This window comes from Megascapheus bottae, chromosome 24 (assembly GCF_031878675.1).
Source record: "Megascapheus bottae isolate mThoBot1 chromosome 24, mThoBot2.hap1, whole genome shotgun sequence".
Classification (NCBI taxonomy): Eukaryota; Metazoa; Chordata; class Mammalia; order Rodentia; family Geomyidae; genus Megascapheus; species Megascapheus bottae.
This window is the reverse complement of record NC_143532.1, coordinates 4,098,213-4,118,906: the sequence shown is the minus strand read 5'-3', so window position 1 is coordinate 4,118,906 and position 20,694 is coordinate 4,098,213. Positions and strand designations below refer to the sequence as shown.

The 20,694-nt window shown below is 48.9% G+C and overlaps 1 protein-coding gene across 1 annotated transcript in view; it reads left to right on the top strand.

Annotated features, from left to right (window-relative positions):
• Positions 1-12,406, top strand: part of Gan (gigaxonin) — a 29,144-nt gene extending 16,738 nt beyond the window's left edge. Inside the window, exons 4-11 of the mRNA XM_090357224.1 lie at positions 2,128-2,345; positions 2,521-2,642; positions 3,204-3,316; positions 4,304-4,453; positions 5,367-5,503; positions 5,708-5,836; positions 9,927-10,036; positions 10,118-12,406. Coding sequence (XP_090213350.1) covers positions 2,128-2,345; positions 2,521-2,642; positions 3,204-3,316; positions 4,304-4,453; positions 5,367-5,503; positions 5,708-5,836; positions 9,927-10,036; positions 10,118-10,299 — 1,161 coding nt within the window. The 3' untranslated portion in view covers positions 10,300-12,406. The remainder of the gene's footprint in view (positions 1-2,127; positions 2,346-2,520; positions 2,643-3,203; positions 3,317-4,303; positions 4,454-5,366; positions 5,504-5,707; positions 5,837-9,926; positions 10,037-10,117) is intronic.
• The last annotated feature ends 8,288 nt before the right edge of the window (positions 12,407-20,694 follow it).

The window sequence follows — 20,694 nt, the reverse complement described above, 5'->3', positions numbered from 1 at the left end:
AGGCCTCAGGGACCTAGAATCCTGGATCTTAAACTTTGGTGCTTCCAGAAAGCCTTCTAGTGACTGAGGTCTGCAAGTTCTCAACCCTGCCAGCCTTTGTCTCCCCTGCTCCTGGAACTCCTCAGCTGTGCTCTTGCTGCTTCTGGCTCCCCACCTAGTATCACTCAGGCCTCCACCATGTAATGATAATGGTGAAGAGACACTGGAGACACCACATGGTAGGCCTGATGTTTCAAATAGTGAGCTGAGCAAGGGAAGTGCTCCTCCCAGTCACAGTGCTCCCCAGCCCCGAGAGACAGTGACCACAAGCCTCCAGCAGAAGCCACTAGAAGCAGTCACACTGGAGCCAGAGTTGTGCTTTGGCAGTGGAGGCTGTGGTGGCCTCTGCCACGGGCAGAGCTCAGCTGGACTCACCCACGACAACCCAGACACAGCCATCAGAGTCCAGTCGCCCTAGACCCCAACATCGTAGCTTATTTAAAGGAGGAGTATACATTGAAAGGGACTTACAATAAAAGTCTGTCGTTGACATTAGCAGGGACTTCACAGGGGTACCAGTGGGGAGAGTTGTATCATTCTGCCTGTATCCAGGCCTGTCTGCAAAGACCCATGTGTCTCATAAAACATCCAAAGATGATAATGCCACATGCAGAGAACAGAGTAGCCTTCGTATGTGCTTTTCATGGGATGCTTAGGTGGGAGATTTCTACCTTGGTCAGCATCCATCTTGCCCCCTCCTCTATTGCTGGGTTTAGCCCCTCCCAGGACCAGCTACTACCAGCAGGTAGGAGGGGGTGAGGGGCCTGCCCTGAGAGCTCTGGTGAGGCCCTCCTAGCAAGGAGAAGGCCAGAGGGCTTTGGAAGGTTCTGGGAGGAACTGCTTCAGATCCCAGTTGGTACGGTGTGGGGAGTGGGCCAAACCTCAGAGCTTTGCTTTCTTTGTGGAGACAGTAGCTCTAATTGCCCATTTCAGAATTAGAAATAAATGGTGTAGGCTTTAGAATAGCTTTCAAAATGTATAATTGCTCTATTAAGTGTTGTGGATGACTACTGAATTAAGGTATAATCATTATCTTGTAATTATTTTAATTCTATAGCCGGGGAGTGTGTACATTTGGAAACTGGTTTTAGTTGGGATGTGTAATGTTTTTTCCATGTTAGTTAGATAAGGGAAGAAAAGGGACATCGTGTCCAGTTTGCCTATGGCAACCTCTGCCTCCTTTGTCCCTTGGCCAATCTGAACCTGATACTATGAAGACTACTGGTTTTTACTTGAAATATAGAAAAGTATACCTAAAATAATTATACCACTTAATAAATGAATCATACATAGAATCAACTAGATAGCTGGTTCAGATGTTACTGTACAGCACAGTATTCACATTGTACACATTAGACATTTTTGAACTGTGATATGCCTTGGCAGAAGTAATTAATTATATGGGTGTGTGTGTGTGTGTGTGTGTGTGTGTGTGTGTTTTGTTGGTATTTAAACTCAGGGCCTCATGCTTCCAGGTTCTCTGCCCTTGAGCCACGCCTTCAGCCTTTTTTTTTTTGGGTAATAATTTAGTAGTATTTTTTTCTTTTTTGCCAGTCCTGAGCTTTGAACTCAGGGCCTGAGCACTGTCCTTGGACTTTCTCAAGGCTAGAGCTCTACGCCTTGAGCCTCAGCACCACTTCTGGCTTTTTTCTATGTATGTGGTACCAAGGAATTGAACCTGGGTCTTCGTGCATGCTAGGCAAGCACTCTACCACTAGGCCACACTCCTGGCCCAGTAGTATTTTTTTTACACAGGGCCTCACTCTTTGGCCTACTATTGGCCTCTGACCAAGATTCCCCCTTCTTTCCCTGGACTTCCTGAGTAACTGGGGTCTTAGATGCTGACCAGTATGCCTGGCATCAAACCATGATTCTTCTATATCTGCCTCCTAAGTACCAGAGATTACAGGCACTGTACCCAGTCCTACAGTGATAGTTTTTAAAACTTGAGAACTTCTCTGAGACTATGGGAGGCACTTACAAGCAGTCCTGGCACTGCCGGCTTGCCTGGTGATAACCAGACTGTTGGCTCTTGAGTTTTCCGTGAGTTGGACGACTGTGTCCCCCTCCGCCCGCCCTGTCCTGCAGGTCCACATGAAGGACGTGATGTCAGCACTCTGGGTCTCGGGGTTGGACTCCAGTTACTTACGGGAACAGATGCTGAATGAACCATTGGTGCGAGAAATTGTCAAGGAGTGCAGCAACATCCCACTCAGCCAGCCACAGCAGGGCGAGGCGATGCTGGCCAACTTCAAGCCACGGGGCTACTCGGAGTGCATAGTCACCGTCGGCGGGGAGGAGCGAGTGTGAGTGCCTGGGGATTTCACGGGGGGATTTGGTGCCGGGGGGAGTTGCCAGGAGCTGTGTCTGAAGCATAGAAGACATTGGCCTTGTAATGTTGCAGGTATCAGATCAGTGACCTAGCAGTGGCAGTTGTAAGCGGAACCATGCCCTCACTGTGCATAATTCCTTGTTTCCCAGCTCTCGGAAACCCACGGCAGCCATGCGGTGTATGTGCCCCCTCTACGACCCCAACCGGCAGCTCTGGATCGAGCTGGCTCCTCTGAGCATGCCCAGGATTAACCACGGTGTGCTCTCCGCAGGTACGCTTGAACACAACACAGCACGGTACACAGGTACACATTCTGGAGTTACACCTACACAAAAGCTTCTCTCTCTTTTTTTTTTTTTTTTGAGGCCATATCTCACCGATCCTGATTGATCTTGCCATTTGATTGCTTGAGCTCTGCCTTACTTCCAGCTTTTAGCTAGTTAACTGCAGTCCCTAAAATTTGAATGCTCAGCTGGGTTTTCATATTTCAGCTTCTGAGTCGCCAGGACTCCAGGCGTGTGTTTATTGAGCATCTTAGATGTGTTCTGGGCTCTGCAGGTTCCTAGGGTCAGAGAACAGATGTGGTCCATGGCTCAGAAGCTGCTTGAGACCCAGAGCCAGGGATAGGGTAGACGACCATCATGGCTCGAGCTGCCTGGTGCCAGGCAGTGCCGGCCTCCCCTCATGCTACAGGGATTGGAGGAAAGCACGGCAGCTCTGAGTGGCGGACCGTATGGCTGTCACCAGTGCAGTAAAGGCCAGCTCCTGTCCTGTGGTGCTTACAAGTATGGGAGACATGATTTCAGAGTTGTATGTGTTTCCCCTTTCACAGAAGGATTTCTCTTCATATTTGGAGGCCAAGATGAAAACAAGCAGACCCTGAGCTCTGGAGAAAAGTACGACCCTGACTCCAACACATGGACTGCGCTGCCCCCCATGAACGAGGTAGCATGCACCTTTCATTCTTGCTTTATCTCCTTGACACTTGTTCTGTGTTCTGGTATAGGAGGAGAAGCCGGGCCTAGCCCTGCCTCTTGCCTGTCCTCTGCCCACATGGTTCTCCTCACTCTGTCTGCCTCTCACTCCCAGGAGACAGCTGCCTCCCCCCCAGGGCTAGGGAGCTTGCTCCCCATCTCTGGGTACCTTCCCCCTGCCTCAGCTCCCTCTCTGCACACACCAGGTCTGACATGGACTGACAGCAGGTAGTCTCCTCTGCTCTGGTCAGTGTTTTGTTTTCTGAGGTGGGTGCTGGGCACAGAGGATGCTAAGTGACCAGCTGTCCCATGAGTACTTTTCAGCACTGTGGCCACAGGCCCATGTCTCCTGCTGTCTCCCAGCCGTGACAAGTGGTGCCCTAGTTTTAACTTTCTTATCCTGCCTTACCACTGCCATATGAAAACAAAAACTTTTTTTTTTTTGGTCATGGGGCTTGAACTCTGAGCCTGGATGCTGTCCCTGAGCCCTTCAGCTCAAGGCTAGTGCTCTTCCACTTGAGCCACAGTGCCACTTCGAGTTTTCTAATGATTAATTGATAATAAGAGTCTCATGGACTGCCCGGCCGTCATGCCAGGCTGACTTTGAACCATGATCCTCAGATCTCAGCCTCCTGAGTAGCTAGGATTACAGGCGGGAGCCACCAGTCCTTGGCAGACATGAAAACATTTTTAATGAACCAGTTGCCACCTAAGATAATCTTGTGGCTTTTTGTGTGTGAAGGAGGAAGGGCTCTACTGGTACAGGCAGCCAGGTCTGAGTTGCGGCTGGCTCTGGCTCCTGTGTCTCCTGTGAGCTGCTGGGAAGGCCTCTGGGGCCGAGTGCTCTTGGGAGAAACACTCCTGGGTGTTTCCCCTGGAATACTGGAGAAGATGCCTGCCATCTTCAACTCCCATGTGAGGGTCTACTGTCACCACATGCCTCTCTGTGACTCCTCAGGCCAGACACAACTTCGGGATCGTGGAGATCGATGGTGTGCTGTACATTTTAGGAGGGGAGGATGGCGAGAAGGAGCTGATCTCCATGGAGTGCTATGACATTTATTCGAAAACTTGGACCAAGCAACCCGATCTGACGATGGTCAGAAAGGTGAGGACGGTGGCTTGTCACGACTAGTTTCTTTACCCACTGGATCTTAAAGTTAATGGTTCTCGGGGCACAAGGGACGGTTTGCATGTGTCGTGTGTCGTGTGTTGCTGAGCAAGCTCTCTGCTAGTGAATTTCATTTACCATGTGCAAGGGATTCCAGCCCTTCCTCCCTCAGACACTGAGAGCAGAGCATGTCTACCCGTATTTCCCTTGCTGTTGCCCATCAGGTTGTCCATGTAGTGGTAGGGTGTCTCCTGCTGAGCAAGCCCTTCCCCCAACATCACTGTGACGGGCACTGAGTGACGTCTTCTACCCTGGATGGAAGCCTTGAGGTCTTCAGGACTAGTGAAGAATTGGAGAGAGACTAGAAAGCTCTTCCTGCTCTCTTCCTTGGGTGCTAGGAATGAAACACGTCTGCTAGGGAAGTGCTAGCTCAGTGGTAGAGGCTGTGGGTTCAAGTCCAGCAGAAAAGAGGGAAAAGGTGATGTCAGTCAATTGGCCTACTTCACCTAAGCTAGAAGAGCTCTTTTCCTGAGGATTTATAATTTCTATTCTCCTTTAAAAACACTTTAGTTTGGGGCCGGGAGTTTGGCCTAGTGGTAGAGTGCTTGCCTAGCATGCATGAGGACCCCGGTTCGATTCCTTGGTGCCACATACTTAGAAAAAGCCGGAAGTGGTGCTGAGGCTCAAGTGGTAGAGCTTTTAGCCTTGAGAAAAATCCAAGGACAGTGCTCAGGCCCTGAGCTTAAGCCCAGGACTGGCAAAAAAAAAATCCAAAAAAACAAAAAAACACTAGTTTTGTTGTTAGAAACCAATCTTTCCTTATCTTAATGTGCTCTGTGCACACATTACTGTTGAATTCATCTAGTCTTACAAATAATGTTTGCGTTTTCTTGATGGTCCCCATCTTCAGATTGGCTGCTATGCAGCAATGAAGAAGAAAATCTACGCCATGGGCGGAGGATCATATGGAAAACTGTTTGAGTCTGTGGAATGTTACGATCCAAGGACACAGCAGTGGACTGCTATCTGCCCACTGAAAGAGAGGAGGTGAGGGAGGAGACCGCTATGAACCTCGTGGCCTGGAGCCTGGATTTGCTCCTGCTTTCTGCTGGGGAACCGACAGCTCTTTGACTTAGTGTCTCCTAATCAAGGAGCCCTGCTGTGTGTGAAATGAGCTGTGGTTGTAAAAGCAAGCAGGAGAGCCCAGGCCAGATCTGGTTAACCAATGCCTTCTGTGCGCCAACCTTTCAGGTTTGGAGCAGTGGCCTGTGGAGTTGCCATGGAGCTCTACGTGTTTGGGGGAGTCCGAAGCCGTGAGGACATCCAGGGCAGTGAGATGGTCACCTGCAAGTCTGAATTCTACCATGATGAGTTCAAAAGGTAACTGCAAATAGCCGTGCTTCCAGAGTCAGATTGTTTACAGCCTTTCCTTACAGTCAGGCCATGGCTTTGCTTAGTTTTAATTTCAAGCTGTTTTATTGAATTGTCTCTTCAAGTGATACATCAGCACATTATTTATTCAGTTACTTCAGACTTAAAGGAAAGCCATAGAAAGGGATCTATAATGCAGAACATAGCAAGGCACTGATGGCTCGCTGTTACAATCCTTGCTACTAAAAAGGCTGAGATCTAAGATCATGGTTCAGAGCCAGTCTGGGCAGGCAAGTCTGTGAGACAGCCCAGTTAACCACCAAAAAAGCCACAAGTGAAGTTGTGTCTCAAGTGATAATAGCACCAGCCCTGAAAAGAAAAGGTAAGGTACAGCACCCAGGCCCTGAGTTCAAGCCCCAAAACCAGCACATGCACATACACATGCGCACGCACACAGAGAGACGCGCGCGCACACACACACACACACACATAGAGGATCTTAACCTTTAGTGGCTACAAATCACTTATTGGCTCCCTGTCACTTTTAGGACAAAGCTGCTTAACCTCCCTGACCCAGATGGCCTTTGCGAGCACTTTCTCTGCAGCCTGACACGGATGCCTGAGGGCAAGCCACTTTCCCCCAGCCACTTCTGGGTATCTTCAGGTCTAAGTTTGTTTGCTGCTACTTCTGCCTCAAGTTTTCCTGCTACTGTTCCTCCAGTCAGCTTGCTTCTCCCTCTCCCTGGAGAGCTTCTCCTCCCATCTCCCAGGCTCGCTTAGGCCTCCTCTGCTCTGAGCCTGTATTGTCCCTAGACACCTTTAGGCTAAGTCCTCCTCTCCCCGCTGGTCTGCAACCGAGGCTCAGATGGTAAATGGTCCCTGACAGTGTCCTTCCCTCACACTCTTCCCACACTCCTTACCAAGAGGCTGCCTGCTGTGTGGGCTTGTTACCAGAAGGGGGTGCCCTAGTGCATGTTTGGTTTCTGATTATTTCAGAATTGGACAATGAGCAGAGACCAAAACATTAGAAATGCATATCGATGCTACGTACCTCTTAAGGTATTTTAAGTTTAGAATGTTTGCTAGCTTTTTTTTGTTATTTGTTTTCAACTAGTGGGGGAGTCTGTCATAGGAAGGAAATGTGTTAGACAAGCAATGAGATCAATTTAGACCAGCCTTACGTATGGAAGGTTTAAGAACAGAATCTCAAAGACAATTACATTTCCTTCTTTCTTAATATATTACCATGGGAGCTTCCTGTCCAAGGAAAGAAATGCTATGTTAATTTTCTGCCTAAATGAACCTCTAGAAAGTCTGTCCAGTTTCACTAGCAAGCAGAAGGAGTGTGTTCATTTTGACACATACTGTTTTCATAATGACTGGACTACTGTGGGGACAGCATGTGACATCCTAACCCACTGGCTGAATGTCTAACTGGCACATGTTTTTTGTATCAGCTCTCTCCTCCCTAGCCTTCCTTGGTGGCCTCTGAGGGGCAGGGGTTCAGGGCCCTGTCTCACACAGGAGGGAAGAAAACAGATGCACAGGTGAGCATGTGGCTGAGCTAGGATGAGAACACAGGCATCCTGGGGTGCCAGCATTGTCCTCAGCTACCACACTGGCATCAGAGACACAGCCTTGCCCATAAATGTCCCCAGGGAAGACCCCATATAGGATGCTCTATTTGCATATCATGGAAACAGACTGGAGACCATTCTGATTATTTCTAAATAATCTTTTGTCTTCCTGCCTTTGTTCTCTATTTTTAGGTTAGGACTTTCCTGGGGAAATGCCAAGTCTTTTTATTTTCTGTTTCTGAATAAAAACAAAATCGCTAGAAGGAAAGCACAGGCATTGCCATAGTTGTTAATCCTGACAGTGACAGATTCAGAGAGCCAGGGCCTGGGTGTGTTCCTCCTCTCCCAAGGGTGGGAGATTGACACTGCCCCCCCCCCGACTCTCCCCTGCTGCATACCTTTTTACACCACATCTGTTTCACGCCACTGCTGCCCTGATATGCCAGAACACCTTTCTGGGGCTTGAACTGAGAACTTTGCACTCCTGTTTGGCTTTTTCACTCCAGACTGATGCTCTACCACTTGAACTACAGCTCCACGGCCTGTTCCCTGTGCTTCTAAAAGATGAGTAGGACAGAAACTTTGGTCATCTCATTTCTCCACTCTACCACTTGGGCCACACCTTCAGCTCTGCTTTTCCTGCTTATGTTGGAGAGTCTATCAAACCATGATTCTCCAACTTTCCACCTCCCGAGTTTCTAGGATTGCAGCTGGGAACCACCCACTTAGAACAGGCTTTGTTTGCACTGTCTTCCCATCTGAAGTAGCCTTTTTTCCTGATCAGAGCAGTGTCCTCAAGTTTGTTTCCCTTCCTTGTCTCCCTGTGTCTCTGACCATCAGTGAATTTTCTGCTGTCCAGTGTTGTCTTTTCCGTCCTGAAGTCTGTGCAGTTTGTTTGTACCATAAGTTCTGTTCTGAAATGGACGTTCTCCTCTTTCTTGGCTTGTTGGCCTTTCTGTAGGAGTGGAGCAGCGGTGGCTATGCTCAAACTCGCTCCTTTTCCCCTCACTGGGCCTGGGCCTGGTGCCTCCACCAGACTCCCAGCCTGACTCCTGGCCTGAGCCACCTGGCAGTTGGCTGCTGTGGATGACTCAGTCTCTTGAGAATGGGTCCTGGGTTTTTCTGGCTCTTATCTACTTGAGTAAGTGAATTGTACCCAGGAAGTTGTGAGCGTGGTGATTGGAGGCACTGGGTTTTTGCCACCTATCCTGGGGAGGGCAGCTGGGAGTTGTGGTTCATGTGGGCACTGTGGTGGCAAGGGTTCAATCCCACACAGCTGCAGGCGGGTCTGGTCCAGGTCCCAGCTTTGAGATGAGCAGATGGGCTTCCATGGAAGGCTTCTGCCTCCCTTCTCTTTCTTCCAGGGGTTCTGTGCTTAGATTTTTGTGATCCTGCTTCCTACAGGCAACCCTCACCAGTTTCTGGTTCCTGGTGGCTGGCTTAGCTGCCTAGGGCTGCCCCGAAGGCTGCCCACAAGGAAGAAATTGGAAGCCATGCTGAGTGGGTTCCTTGTTCAACCTGTGGCTGCTCTGTGCAGTCTTCTGGCTTTGGTCGGTGTCCAGAACCTTCGTGGAGCCGGGGTTTGTTTCCTCCAGAGGTTACAGCAGAACCTGTGAGAATGCAGAAGCCTCCGGACAGCTCTGGACAGCTCGTCTCTGTCTTTCCTCTCCTCCCTCAGCCCTACCCTCTCCTGCTCTCTGACCTCAGCCTCCCTCTGATGCTCACTGCTGGGGTCTGTTTCCACAGAGTTCTGAGTTACCAAAGTACACATGAAGGAAGCGCTGCCACCCTCTGCCCAAAGACATTGTAACTGAAGACGAGTGTTTGCTTGTTCATTATGAGATTTGCTCTCAGCCAGCACTGGCAGCCCATCCCTGTAATCCTAGCTACTCGGGAGTCTGACATCTGAGGAGGAACATTGTTCAGAGTCAGCCCACGCAGGAAAGTCTGGGACACTCTTCTCTCCAGTTAGCCAGCAAATACACGCACGCACGCACGCACGCTCGCTCGTGCACACGCACGCACACACGCACGCGCACACAAAACCCCAAGAAATCAGAAGTGGAGATAATTATAGCTCAAGTGGTAAAACAAGAAAAAGTGCAGAGACAGTGCCCAGGCACCGAGTTCAGGCTCTAGTACTTGCACTAAATAAAAAGAGTGAGATATTTTCTCATCACCCTTCCTGTAGAACCAGCAACTCAATAAGTCTGCAAAAAGATAGCCACTTCTCACCCTAGAGTTCATAACAGTGTTATTCACAGTGAATGGAAATTGGAAGCCATCCACGCGAGCCTAAGGAAGTGAGTAGATGAACAAATTCTGGCTGGTCACTGTAGTGGAGTACTGCTTGGACATAAAAAGGAAGAGATTACTTATTCACTGCAGCTGGCAGGCAGAGCGCAGCAGAGGTCACCTGTAGAAGGGTCGCCCAGGACGGCCCTTGGCAGCCAACTTCTGTTGCCCTGGACATTGTGGCCATAGCAGTGTCCTTCCTGACTGTACTCTGGCTTTGTCTGCAGGTGGATCTATCTCAATGACCAGAATCTGTGCATCCCCGCCAGCTCCTCCTTCGTCTATGGCGCTGTCCCTATAGGAGCCAGTATTTATGTAATCGGAGACCTGGACACAGGTAGGAGCCCTGCTACAGTTGTTCAGCAGCCCTCTGTGGAGCCTCGAGGCCCTGGTCCTAACTGTGGTTCACTGTCTTCAGGCACCAACTACGATTACGTGCGGGAGTTTAAGAGAAGCACTGGGACCTGGCACCATACAAAGCCACTGCTCCCATCCGACCTCCGCCGCACTGGGTGTGCGGCCTTACGCATCGCCAACTGCAAGCTCTTCCGCCTGCAGCTGCAGCAAGGCCTGTTCAGGATCCGGGTCCACTCGCCTTGAGAAGCCGAGCAGCAGGCAGGTCCCACCCAGCTCGGCCTGGCGCACGCACAACAGCGCCCATCCCATCACCCACCAAGACCTGCTTTGCGGGGCTTGGGTGTGGTCACTCCGCTTAGAAGCTTGCGTGGAGGCCGTGTAACTGTTGCAAAGCTAGCTCCTCCGCAGAGCACAGAGGGTGGTAAAGGTGAAGGGCAGGAGGGCTGGTGGGGGTGGGAACCAGGTGAGGTAAGCAGAGAGTCCTAGGTGCCCCTTCCCGCAGGGGGATTCAAGGGTGACTGACTGCTGTGATCAAAGGTGTGGCTTTGGTAAACAAAGGACAAGCCCATATATGCAAATCAATATATCCAAATATAGCAAGATTGTGTTCTGCTACGCTTGGATGGGTGTGCCACACCTCGCCTAGCCAGAGAGTGAAGGCTTGTGCCTAACGTTATCCCTGGACTCTGCTGGTTAGTCTCCATTTACCACTAGTGCTATGTCTAAGAACCTTTCTCAAAACTATATCCTGATGGATTGAAACCAAGGTAAAATTTCTCCATGAGGCCTGGGCAGATTGCTGGGTCCTGCTGTAGCCCTGCGTGTGCTTTGATGCTGGCATTTGCTGTGGTTTCTGGTGGGGGCTGCGGGGGTGCCAAGACTCACACAGTAGCATTCCCCTCCAGGTGGGCACAGCCATTTATAAATGTGGGGATATTTCTGGGGAGGAGACTTCAGAAGAGAAAGACCTGAGTTAGACAATAATAGAAGTCAGCTATGACAATAATAGAAGTCAGCTGTGACATTAAAAAATAAAAAAGACTGTCTCATAGGATGTATAGGGATCAAAAACTTTTTAATATAATCTGCCTGAAAGCACACAAAGTCTTGTTTACTACTGTGTAGCATTTGAGAACACGTCTTAAGAGTGTGAGTCGTGTTAAGAATCTAGTCTTTGTGAGGGTGTTTCCAGTGCTATTCTCTGGTAAGAGTTTTAGACAAATTATGTTCTGAGTACCATTTGGCTGGTAGAATAAACTACCTCAAGTTAATTTCATTCTGTTCCTAGCAGAGCAGATTTCCTCTCTTGTCTCTCCCCACCTTTCCTGTCTATCCAATCCCTGTAGCCCTCCTCCCCTTTCCCATTGGGGGAAAAATACTTTCATTTAGTCAGACTTAACTTGTAAGCTATTTTGGTTTCCATCAAATTATACCCTATCACCTTGTGTGAAATCAGGGACTTCAAAGTGCTTGATTACTTCATAGTTTGAATTTTATGCAATATCAGATTTCTAATCAATTTAATATAGAGTTCATTTCTAATTGTTTTCTATGGCTTTTTTCTCTTAGAATAGGGTTACAAGGATATGGTAACGTTTTGTCTTAACAATTCATCAAAGTTACAACCTTTGGTGTAACTTTGGGAACAGGGGTTTCTTGTAGAAACTTCCCGTGTGGGATATGTGTGTGCCATTCTCAACACGCATGTATCACTACTGTGTTTTCCTACCCGAACACATGAGAAGGGGACCCTCCTCCCGCAGGTCAGTCAACTCTCGGGAATGGCCACAAAGAATGTCAGGCAGGACACTGTAGCACTCCGCTGAGGACCAGAAGAAAAGGTGTCAGAGGCCCTGAGGCAGATGTGATCACATTCCCGCAGCCCAGTGATTCAGAGCCAGTCTGCATATAGTGTGTTGGCCAACTGTCGACACCCCATTCCCCAGGGGTAGGTAGCTTTTCATCAGAGCAAACCAAGTGTCCACTGCAAAGAAAGAATACTACTCCTAGTTCTCCAGGAAGCAAATTGCCAAAAAGATGAGTTTGCTTTGGTGAAACATCTCCTGCCCACAGCAGGGCTGGGCTGTGTGGAGGCTACAGTTGGGAACACGATGACATCTTGTGATGGCCATGGTGGGATATAGTGTCCTTCTTTTAAGTCTCAAAGTTTAAAATTCCTTCTGGTCCGTGCCAGGCCCCCCAGGGAGACTGCCCTTGCTGGAGACTCTGTGGCCCCTTCGTGCTGATGCTGAGATCGGCGCCTGTATGACTTGGTAAATCCACTTGGAAAACCTCAGATTCGTTTTTAATTCAGTTTATTGATGCCGTAGCTGCAGAAATTAAGACAGTTTTTTTTGGGGGGGCCATTCCTGGGGCTTGAGCTCAGGACCTGAGCACTGTCCTTGGGCTTTCTCAAGGTTAGAGCTCTACCACTTGAGCCACAGCACCACTTCTGGCTTTTTCTATGTATGTGGTACCAAGGAATTGAACCCACGTCTTCGTGCATGCTAGGCAAGCACTCTACTACTAGGCCAAACTCCCAGCCCTAGATATTGTTTTATAAACTAAATTTGCCAAGATGCAATAACAAATAAAAGCTGCTCAGTGCCAAACTTACTTTTCCTGTATATAAATAGTGCTCTGCCATGGTAAAGCATTGGATTATGTTTAATTTTCTTCTGTTCTTAAATTAATTGTGACTTTTTTTTGTAAACTGCACGAATTTCAGTATTGTGAAATAAATTGTAGCTCATTTCCTGCAGGTTGTGTTTTAACACTCCCATGTATACCTTGAAACTGATGGGCCCCTGGTCGGCGGTCTTTGATTATGTGTAGGTTGCGTTTGGAGATGGAGGCAGGTCTTGAGATGGGAGCAGTTCCCATGGCCCCACCAGCCAGCAGAAGGAGAGTTGTCTCAGGTCAGAGTAAGCAAATAGTTAAAGGAACTCACTCAGGCAAGGGTCTAAACCAGGTTTGTTTGTTTCTTTCTTTGCTTAATGTATCAAAACAAATTTCTTTTTTCAAAATTTTAAGTGTTTAAGTTAACGTGTCTGTTTGACTGTTCAGGAGCACTGACGTGCTATAAGAAGAAAAAATGTGGCAGGTGCACAAGGGGCCTGAGCGTGTGCATGCATGAGTTATGCCATGTGACTTGATGAGTCTGTTTATACGTGTTTACTTCAGGAATTGTAGTTCCAAACTACATGTATTACTGTCCCCTGGTGCTTCGATGAACTCTCGAGCCTATTCACCTTCAGTTTATACGTTGCTGTTAGACATGTAAATACAGAATGACTTGTAGTTCGTAGTAAGTTTTCCTTGGTGTTTGTCTTTCTGCTCTTTAGCAAGATGAAAGCATGTTCATTGCCCAGGAGCTGGCATGAGCGAAGATCTGGCCTAGGGAAGATGGCTTTCTGTCTCATTGCCAGGAGGAGAGGGTTGCTCGTGTGAGGCATTCCCAGACTGCAACAGCCCAGCCACCAAAAGGCTGAGGGGAGTGGGGCAGGGTGCAGGGTGGCAGGCACCCCGTAGTTACACACCCCCGCTTTGCTTTGGTATAGAAGTCTACTCGTGGGCGTGGACGGCTTGGCTGTGTGATCTCTATAACTTGTAAAGAGCTGACTGGGCAGGGGCTATGGTAGTGTGGGGCCGCCTGCCATGGGGCCCCCACTCAAGGGCAGAGAATTAGGTGGTGGAGAGCTAGCTTGCCTTCTTAGCCCATTCAGGCTCTACCCAGTATGTTCCAGCCACTGTACCAGAGCAGGAACCCAAAAAAATGTTCTCAAAGAAGTGCTACAGACACCATCATGTGACCTTACAGGTGCTGGTTTTCCTGCCTCACCAGGCTTCCTGTGACAAGACGTGATTGCCATGTGACACTTGTCTTACATGGGCTGAAAGACCCGGGAACCCCTGAAAAACTCCCTGTGGAGGGAGAGACATAGCTGAGCCTTAGCTAGCCACGAGGGCCCAGAGGAAGTCAGGTCAGGCAAGACAAATCCTATCCCTGTCCCAGAGCAGTCCACACACATCTAACGAGCACCTCATGTTTCCAGTTGCTTAGCATGGGGGTAAATGGCACCCCCTCCTCTCTGGCTTGCAGACTTGCTGTGGGTCCCACACGGTCCCCTCTGTGTTGTCACGCTCCGTGTGTGCACATAGTCGGCAGTCAGCAAATGCCAGTGAAGCAGTGTGGACGCATGCAGGCGGCATGGGCTCTTCACTGGTTGCAGAGGGGCCCTGAGGGAGTTTGGGCTGGATTTGAAGTGAAAACCTTGTGTGCACAGGGGCTGCCTTCCTCTGGAGCAGGAAACCGGTACAGAATGAAAGCTGCCCGGTGTCTGGTATGCCCAACGCATAGGCCTGTGTTTTCTGTGTGTTCTGTAGGATTTTCCTAAGCCTGTACTGTTTATTCTTGGCACACCTAGTAACACGTATCCCATTTAATGTTAGGTTCTATTCACCTGGAGAGACCCCCGTGCTCAGACCCCCGTGTCTCCTCACACGGTTCTGAGCACAGGCTCTGGGCTCAGGACAGGAAGCCTCATTTCTTGTTTCAGATGTGAACAGCAGACAAAAAACGGGTCAGGTGTTTGGGTTTTCACTTTACTCCTTCTGCTGTTAGACTATAGCTTGATTTTTTTTTCTTCTAGGCATGCAAGTGTTCATAAGCACAAGATAATTGTGTAGTGTGGCCCAAGCTTATCCATGCAAGTGGAGTGGCTGCTAGCTGAGCATTCTCCAGCTCTCTTTTCAGTGAACTGTCAGAAATGTAGGAATTTACCAAATGCCCCTGTTTAGAAGACAAATGAAGTTTGCTTGAGGAATTGAGGTTTTTTTTGGTGCTTTCCCTCTACCCCATTTAACAGGAAAAGGAACGAAACCATCTCAGCTTGTTGAAGTGTTCTGCTAGCTTTGTATTAAGTCATTTGAAAATTGTAGACATGTATGGGTTAACAATGAAAACATACCCATTGGCCTATATTTGAACATATGGATTTTTGCTTTTTTTCCCAGGCCCAGCGGGGGCCATTCCAGTCATTCAGATTTCCGGTACACATCAACTCATCTTTCTTCTTGGTGGGGATACTTTCTAAGGCCTTACTGTTAGCATTACAGTACAAGTAGTTAGGTTTAGACATCTAAATTTTGTTGATCCTTACTCATCAGACACAAAGAACGTGTACCTTTGACCCTTAGAATGAATTTTGTCACATTGCACCCCTGAGCTGAGTTATGAACAACTTTACCCATCTTGCTTTCTCACGTTTCTTGTTTAATTAGATAAGAATGACACACATGTATTCCCCTGCTCTTGTGTTGAGAGGAAGAACTCTGCTCTTGGCTACCTCATTGTATAGTGTTTTGCTTGATCCCCTGCCAGCTTAGAAGAATTCAACACATTCTATTCTTTAACAAAAGCCTGGGAGCAAGCAGTCGCCTTGAGGACACAATTCTCTAAGGCGTATTTTCCTTTTTCTACTTTTTTTTTTTAATAGGCACTTTAAATTGGGAGGAACAAGAATTCTCTTGGAGCTACTGCAGAGTGATTACTTGAAATTCAACTTGAACATTAAAGAGTCTTTAAAAGGCTATGTTTTCATATAGCAGAAAGTGGTATATTTAAATACCACTGCTGTGTAAAATAGAGGGCTTAATTTCCGTGTTGTTGGGAGTGGGGGATCTGTCTGTAATTTTATGATTGGGAAGGTGCTATCTGTGATTTGACTCAGTGTTTAGAACTTGGATGTTTGAAACAGCTTAAGTTACTGTTGTTTCCTAGGAACTCTCATTCTGGTAGAAATGTAGCTCTTTACTAGGTTCCTCTCCTTGGGTTCTGATAACCTGGGAATTTAAATGGAAAGCGGGAGGTGTTTTCCAAAGCGGAACTACCTTGAACTGTGTCCTGTGGTCTCAACTGACATTCATCTCCCTGTTGGTGGGACCTTCCTCAGCTTCCCCAGCTATGCCTTCTCTCTCCTGGATTCCATCCTCCCTGGTGTCTGGGCGTATCTGGTCCCCGAATCAGGACAATGGGAGAGAGGCCTTTGTCTCCAGGGAGGAGGTCTTTTACATGTGACTGAGGTTCAGGCCTGCACGGGCCTGCCTCCACCAGACTCATTTGATTCCTCCAAGCCTGGAGTAGCGCAGAATAACTACACCTGGCTGTCCTTCCACTCACTGCATGCCAAAGCTCTGCTGGAGGTGACACCTGAGACCCCTGAGGTGCATGCACAGCCTTGAAGGGTTCCAAGCCCCAGACCCTCTTATTCAGTTATTCTGCATAATGGCCCATAAGTATTTCCCATGTGCACTGTCCTGAGTGAGCAGAGCTTTGACACAGACCTTAGGCTGACCTTCCCGCTGAGTCCAGAACTAAGGACCTGACCACCTACAACCCTACAGGGCCCAGCTCAGTGTCTTACTTGCGGGGGGGGGGGGCCCACCTTCACAGCTGGGGTTGCTATGGGAATGAACTGAAGGGCTGGCTGTATCAACTTGGGGTGATGCCTTGTTGGTGACTGTGTCAGCTGGCCACATTGGAGATGCTAGGCAGCCTGGGGGGTGACAGGACAATGCGGCTGAGTGTCCCCAGTCTCCCAGCATCTTTAGTCCACACTGCGAATGGTGAGGGCCCCCGTGTGTGGTTGCATTGACTTTGTGGGTCTGCACACCTCTCCCCTGTACTTGTAACAGCGGTGTTCAGGGCAAGGTGAGGTACCTGAGACATCTGGAAATACCTTGAGAGTTGTTCTAAATAATCCTGTGCCCAGAATCTGCCTGTGTGGCCCTCTAACGACACAATTCTCTACCAAAGTGGAATTTTCCTTGTTTTTCCACCAAAATGTCAAAGACGGCAACTGCTGTCTGAATATTTTTGGATCTCTATTTGAGATCGGAAGACCTGAAGTATGCTTTCTTAACTTAGATGTTCTATATAGGAACAACAGAAACAAAGAATTTTGTGAATGGGTGAATGTGAGTAAGTGTGTGTGTGTGTGTGTGTGTGTGTGTGTTTTCATACTTACCTTTAAATAGCAAAGGTCATTTAACACCAGGATACCAGTAGTCAACTGTTTAATCCTTTACACTGCTTGTGTTATCTCCTTCCATTCAGATTCTTAGCTCTAGTGGCTTCTACCAGTGTGGCTTCAGTGAGACATTTGGCAGTCTTCAGTGGGTAGTGATGGTACTAGATCATTTCAGCCATCCCTCCAACCTGAAAAAGTCATCTTGCTCTGGGCAACTGGAGAAGGGGGCTGATCTGGGTCTTGAGCTGGAGTAGAAGCTGAGCAGTTGCCAGCTGGGAGCGGTGACCAGGACCGGTGAAGGCCTGAGACTCTGGCCTAAGGGGAGGCTCACCTGAGTGCCTTCCTCAGGCAAGTGGGCAGAATTATGCAGTCCTTTCATCATCCGAACCTTTTATTTTCCTTCATTCTTTCTGTGAGACAGCTTCTCACCAGGTAGTCCTGGCTGGCCTTAAGCCCTCTGCCCTCTCGCGGGCACTGACTGCTTTAGTCTTGAGCTACGTTCCTCTTGATGATTAGTGCTGAGCACCCACAGGAGGACAGGACGGCTGCAGGCAGGAGAGGGTGCCCAGGGCAGGATGAGACTCTGCCTTGGAACCCAGAACTCCAGGCTTCCTGAAAGTATTCCGTTCTGGGAACAGAGAGGATAAAAGCATTTTTGTTGTTGTTGTTTGTGTGTTTTCTTTTTTAGTTAACAAAGAAAGAGAATGTATTAAGGATGCGCTGTTAGATGGGTTTGGGAGGCGCCCTGCTTCCTCCTGCTCGCTTCTCCCTCCTTGCCCTCGCCTCTTTGGTCCCATCCTTGTGCCAGAGGCCAGCAGGCGCCCTCTGCCACCTGCTCCTGAGTGCAGTGGGTCTTGTCTAGCTTTCAGAAATGGCTTCGCTTCCTCATTTCCCTGAACACTGCCCCTGGAATGGAGAATCTTGTGCTCCATACTTTTCCTTGTCTTGCTGCTTGGACAGTAAGCAGAAGCCATGCCCTTGGCTGTGGTCCAGGTGCAGGCCAGGCTGCTGTGTGACGACTTCTTGTTTCCATATCACCCTTGGCAGGGCATGTCTTGTGAACTCCATTCATGTGGTTCTATCATGGAGAAATCCACCTTGGGCCCTGACCCCTGGGGACAAGGTGGGTGCTTACTCTGCTTCCACCCAGAAACAGGGGCCACCTCAGAAACAGGGCTGCCAGCCCCACAGCTCCTCCCCAGTCGCTGGGGTCCTTTCTCTATCATGTAAACCCCCATTGCTTTAGTCTCTGGGCATCCTGTCCCCACTTGCTTGGGACCCATTTGCAGGAAGAATCTTGATTGTGTTGACAATTCTCTTCCCTCCCTCGTGGTCGCTCTGCCTCCTGCCTGCCCTGACCTGCCTGGCTTCCTAGCCGAGTAGATTAGGTAGCAAAGAAGAAACAGGAGGAGCAAAGGATGCTTCCTCTGCCTCCAGGAGCTTCAGGAGCTGTCTGTGTGCCTGCAGCCTTGGCTCTCCCTTCCACAGCCAGCCCTGCTGCAAGGGGGCCAGCCCTAGCTCCTGGGCCCAGTGCTCCCTGATGGACCGAGAGGCCTAGAGCCTCTCAGTCTTACCTTCTACCCAGTCCTGAGCACCTGTCCGAACCACCCAGGCCCTTCTCAGCCAGCCAGGAGAAGACTGGCACTAGGCCGCATGTACTACCTCAGCACCCAGCATAGCGTCTATACCCCAAATTACCAGACACGCCCAGGGCCTGGGTCCCCTCTGGTAATCTGGCTAAAGTAGCTCTGGGCCATTGAGCCTGGGACCATTGCAGGGGGCCTCGGGGCAGATTCTCTGCGTTGGAGCCTGCCAAGCGTTCCTTAGAACAGGTGGAGGCCATTTTTCCTTTTCTCAGATTTAGCTCTGACTTCAGCACACTGCACTGGAAAACGTGAGTAGAATCAGAAATCAGCATTGCTTGTTTCCAGAGAAGGAATTCTTGTATTGATATCAAATGTCACTTGCTTGCATCGGTAGGTTTTCAAGTCATCAGTGACATCAAGAGTCATTTCACTTCATGTCCTACCACCTGTACATTGTAACAAGCATAAAATGTAAGGGTGGCTTCAGCAGAAAGGCCAGGGGGGGCTAGAAGCTTGGCTTAGTGGTAGAGTGCTTGCCTAGCATGCACGAAGCCCTGGGTTTGAGTCCTTGGTGTTGTGGCTCAAGTGGCAGAGCTCTAGCTTTGAGAATCTTGAGAAGGCCCAAGGACAGTGCCCAGACCCCTGGACTGGCAAAAAAAAAAAAAAAAAAAAAAAAGGCTGGGGGCCCCTTCTGGCCAGCGCTCTGGTTTGCACCAACACCCTGGAGGGACCTTTCATCTGTCATCAGAATCAGGACTGTGGCAGAGACCAGGCAGACCTCATTTTGTCACTCTGTCACTTGGGTCAGAGACAACTGTGCCCATCTGTGAGTGAGACCCACTGGTGGCATGCTGTCACTGGCAGCCGGTTTGTGTGCTGTCACCCCAGTTTTCTGCTAGGGGAGATGATTAAGGAAACCCCTGAGAACAAGGTTGTCAATCCAGCCAGACTTTCCCAGGTTCAAGGCTGCCCTGACAGGCTCCCTCTCCCCACAGCAGACCCCGCCCCACTCCTCCTGGTCCTTCCGCACTCTGCCCTCCATTCTGTGATTCACTCTTGTAAAGAACTGGTTTCTAGGACTGCCATTTTGAGCTTTTTGATTCCGTGAGGACCAGATTTCTGTCCTACCAAAACCCATCCTGTTAAATGAATGTCCGTTTCATTCGCCTATGTATATTTCCTGACCTGGGGCATGCAGGGTGGATGCATCCTAGACCCTGTAGCTTTACTATCTAGTGAAGGACCCCGTTGGGTGTTCAGATGAGGCCCTATTTATGGTGTATGGACAAAGCGACCGGTGCTTCATGCAGCCTTCCTATCGGCAGACAGGCTCTGCGGTGAAGAGCTGTGCGGCGTGCAGCATGGGTGGCATGCAGTAAGGTTGCAACTTACAACTTGTTTTCCCCTATCTCCATAGCATGGTAGAGAATTCTAGAACTGTCTTGTCCCACGTTTGTGGTGGAAGTGGATCCGGTTGTTCTGTGAAGATTTCTATTATTGCTTTGCTGGTATGAAATTGAAGCAAGGTACAAGTAATGTTCCGTTTGTAACCTTTCTTACAAAGTAGCTTTATGGTTTACAGAAGCCCAATGCAAAAGGGTTTGTTAGCTCTGTCCCGTGGAGTCTTGTGCACTTTGTTTCCCTGCCCCTGGGCGGGCGGGCTGTGGGCCAGGTCCCCCATGTGTCCCCGGGGACCTAGCGCCATCTTGCTGTTTTCTTGTACAAGGATCAGTGAAAGTGTTTTATCTTTTTTACGTAGTTTGTATTGATTGGATTTTATAACTGTAAGAAAACTGCAAACAGAATGTTGTATTTTGATCTGAAATTTGTGTATGGTATAATTTGTTTTATGTATTGGAATTTCATTTAAAACTTGAAATCTTTTCTAGAAGGGTACTGAACAAAATGAATTGTCTTCAAGCTGTTTAACTAACCTAATAAAATAATTTGATGGGGAAGGCATTGCACAGTGGACACCCTGCTGTTTGATTCTGGAACCGACACCTGCTCCTCGTGACCCC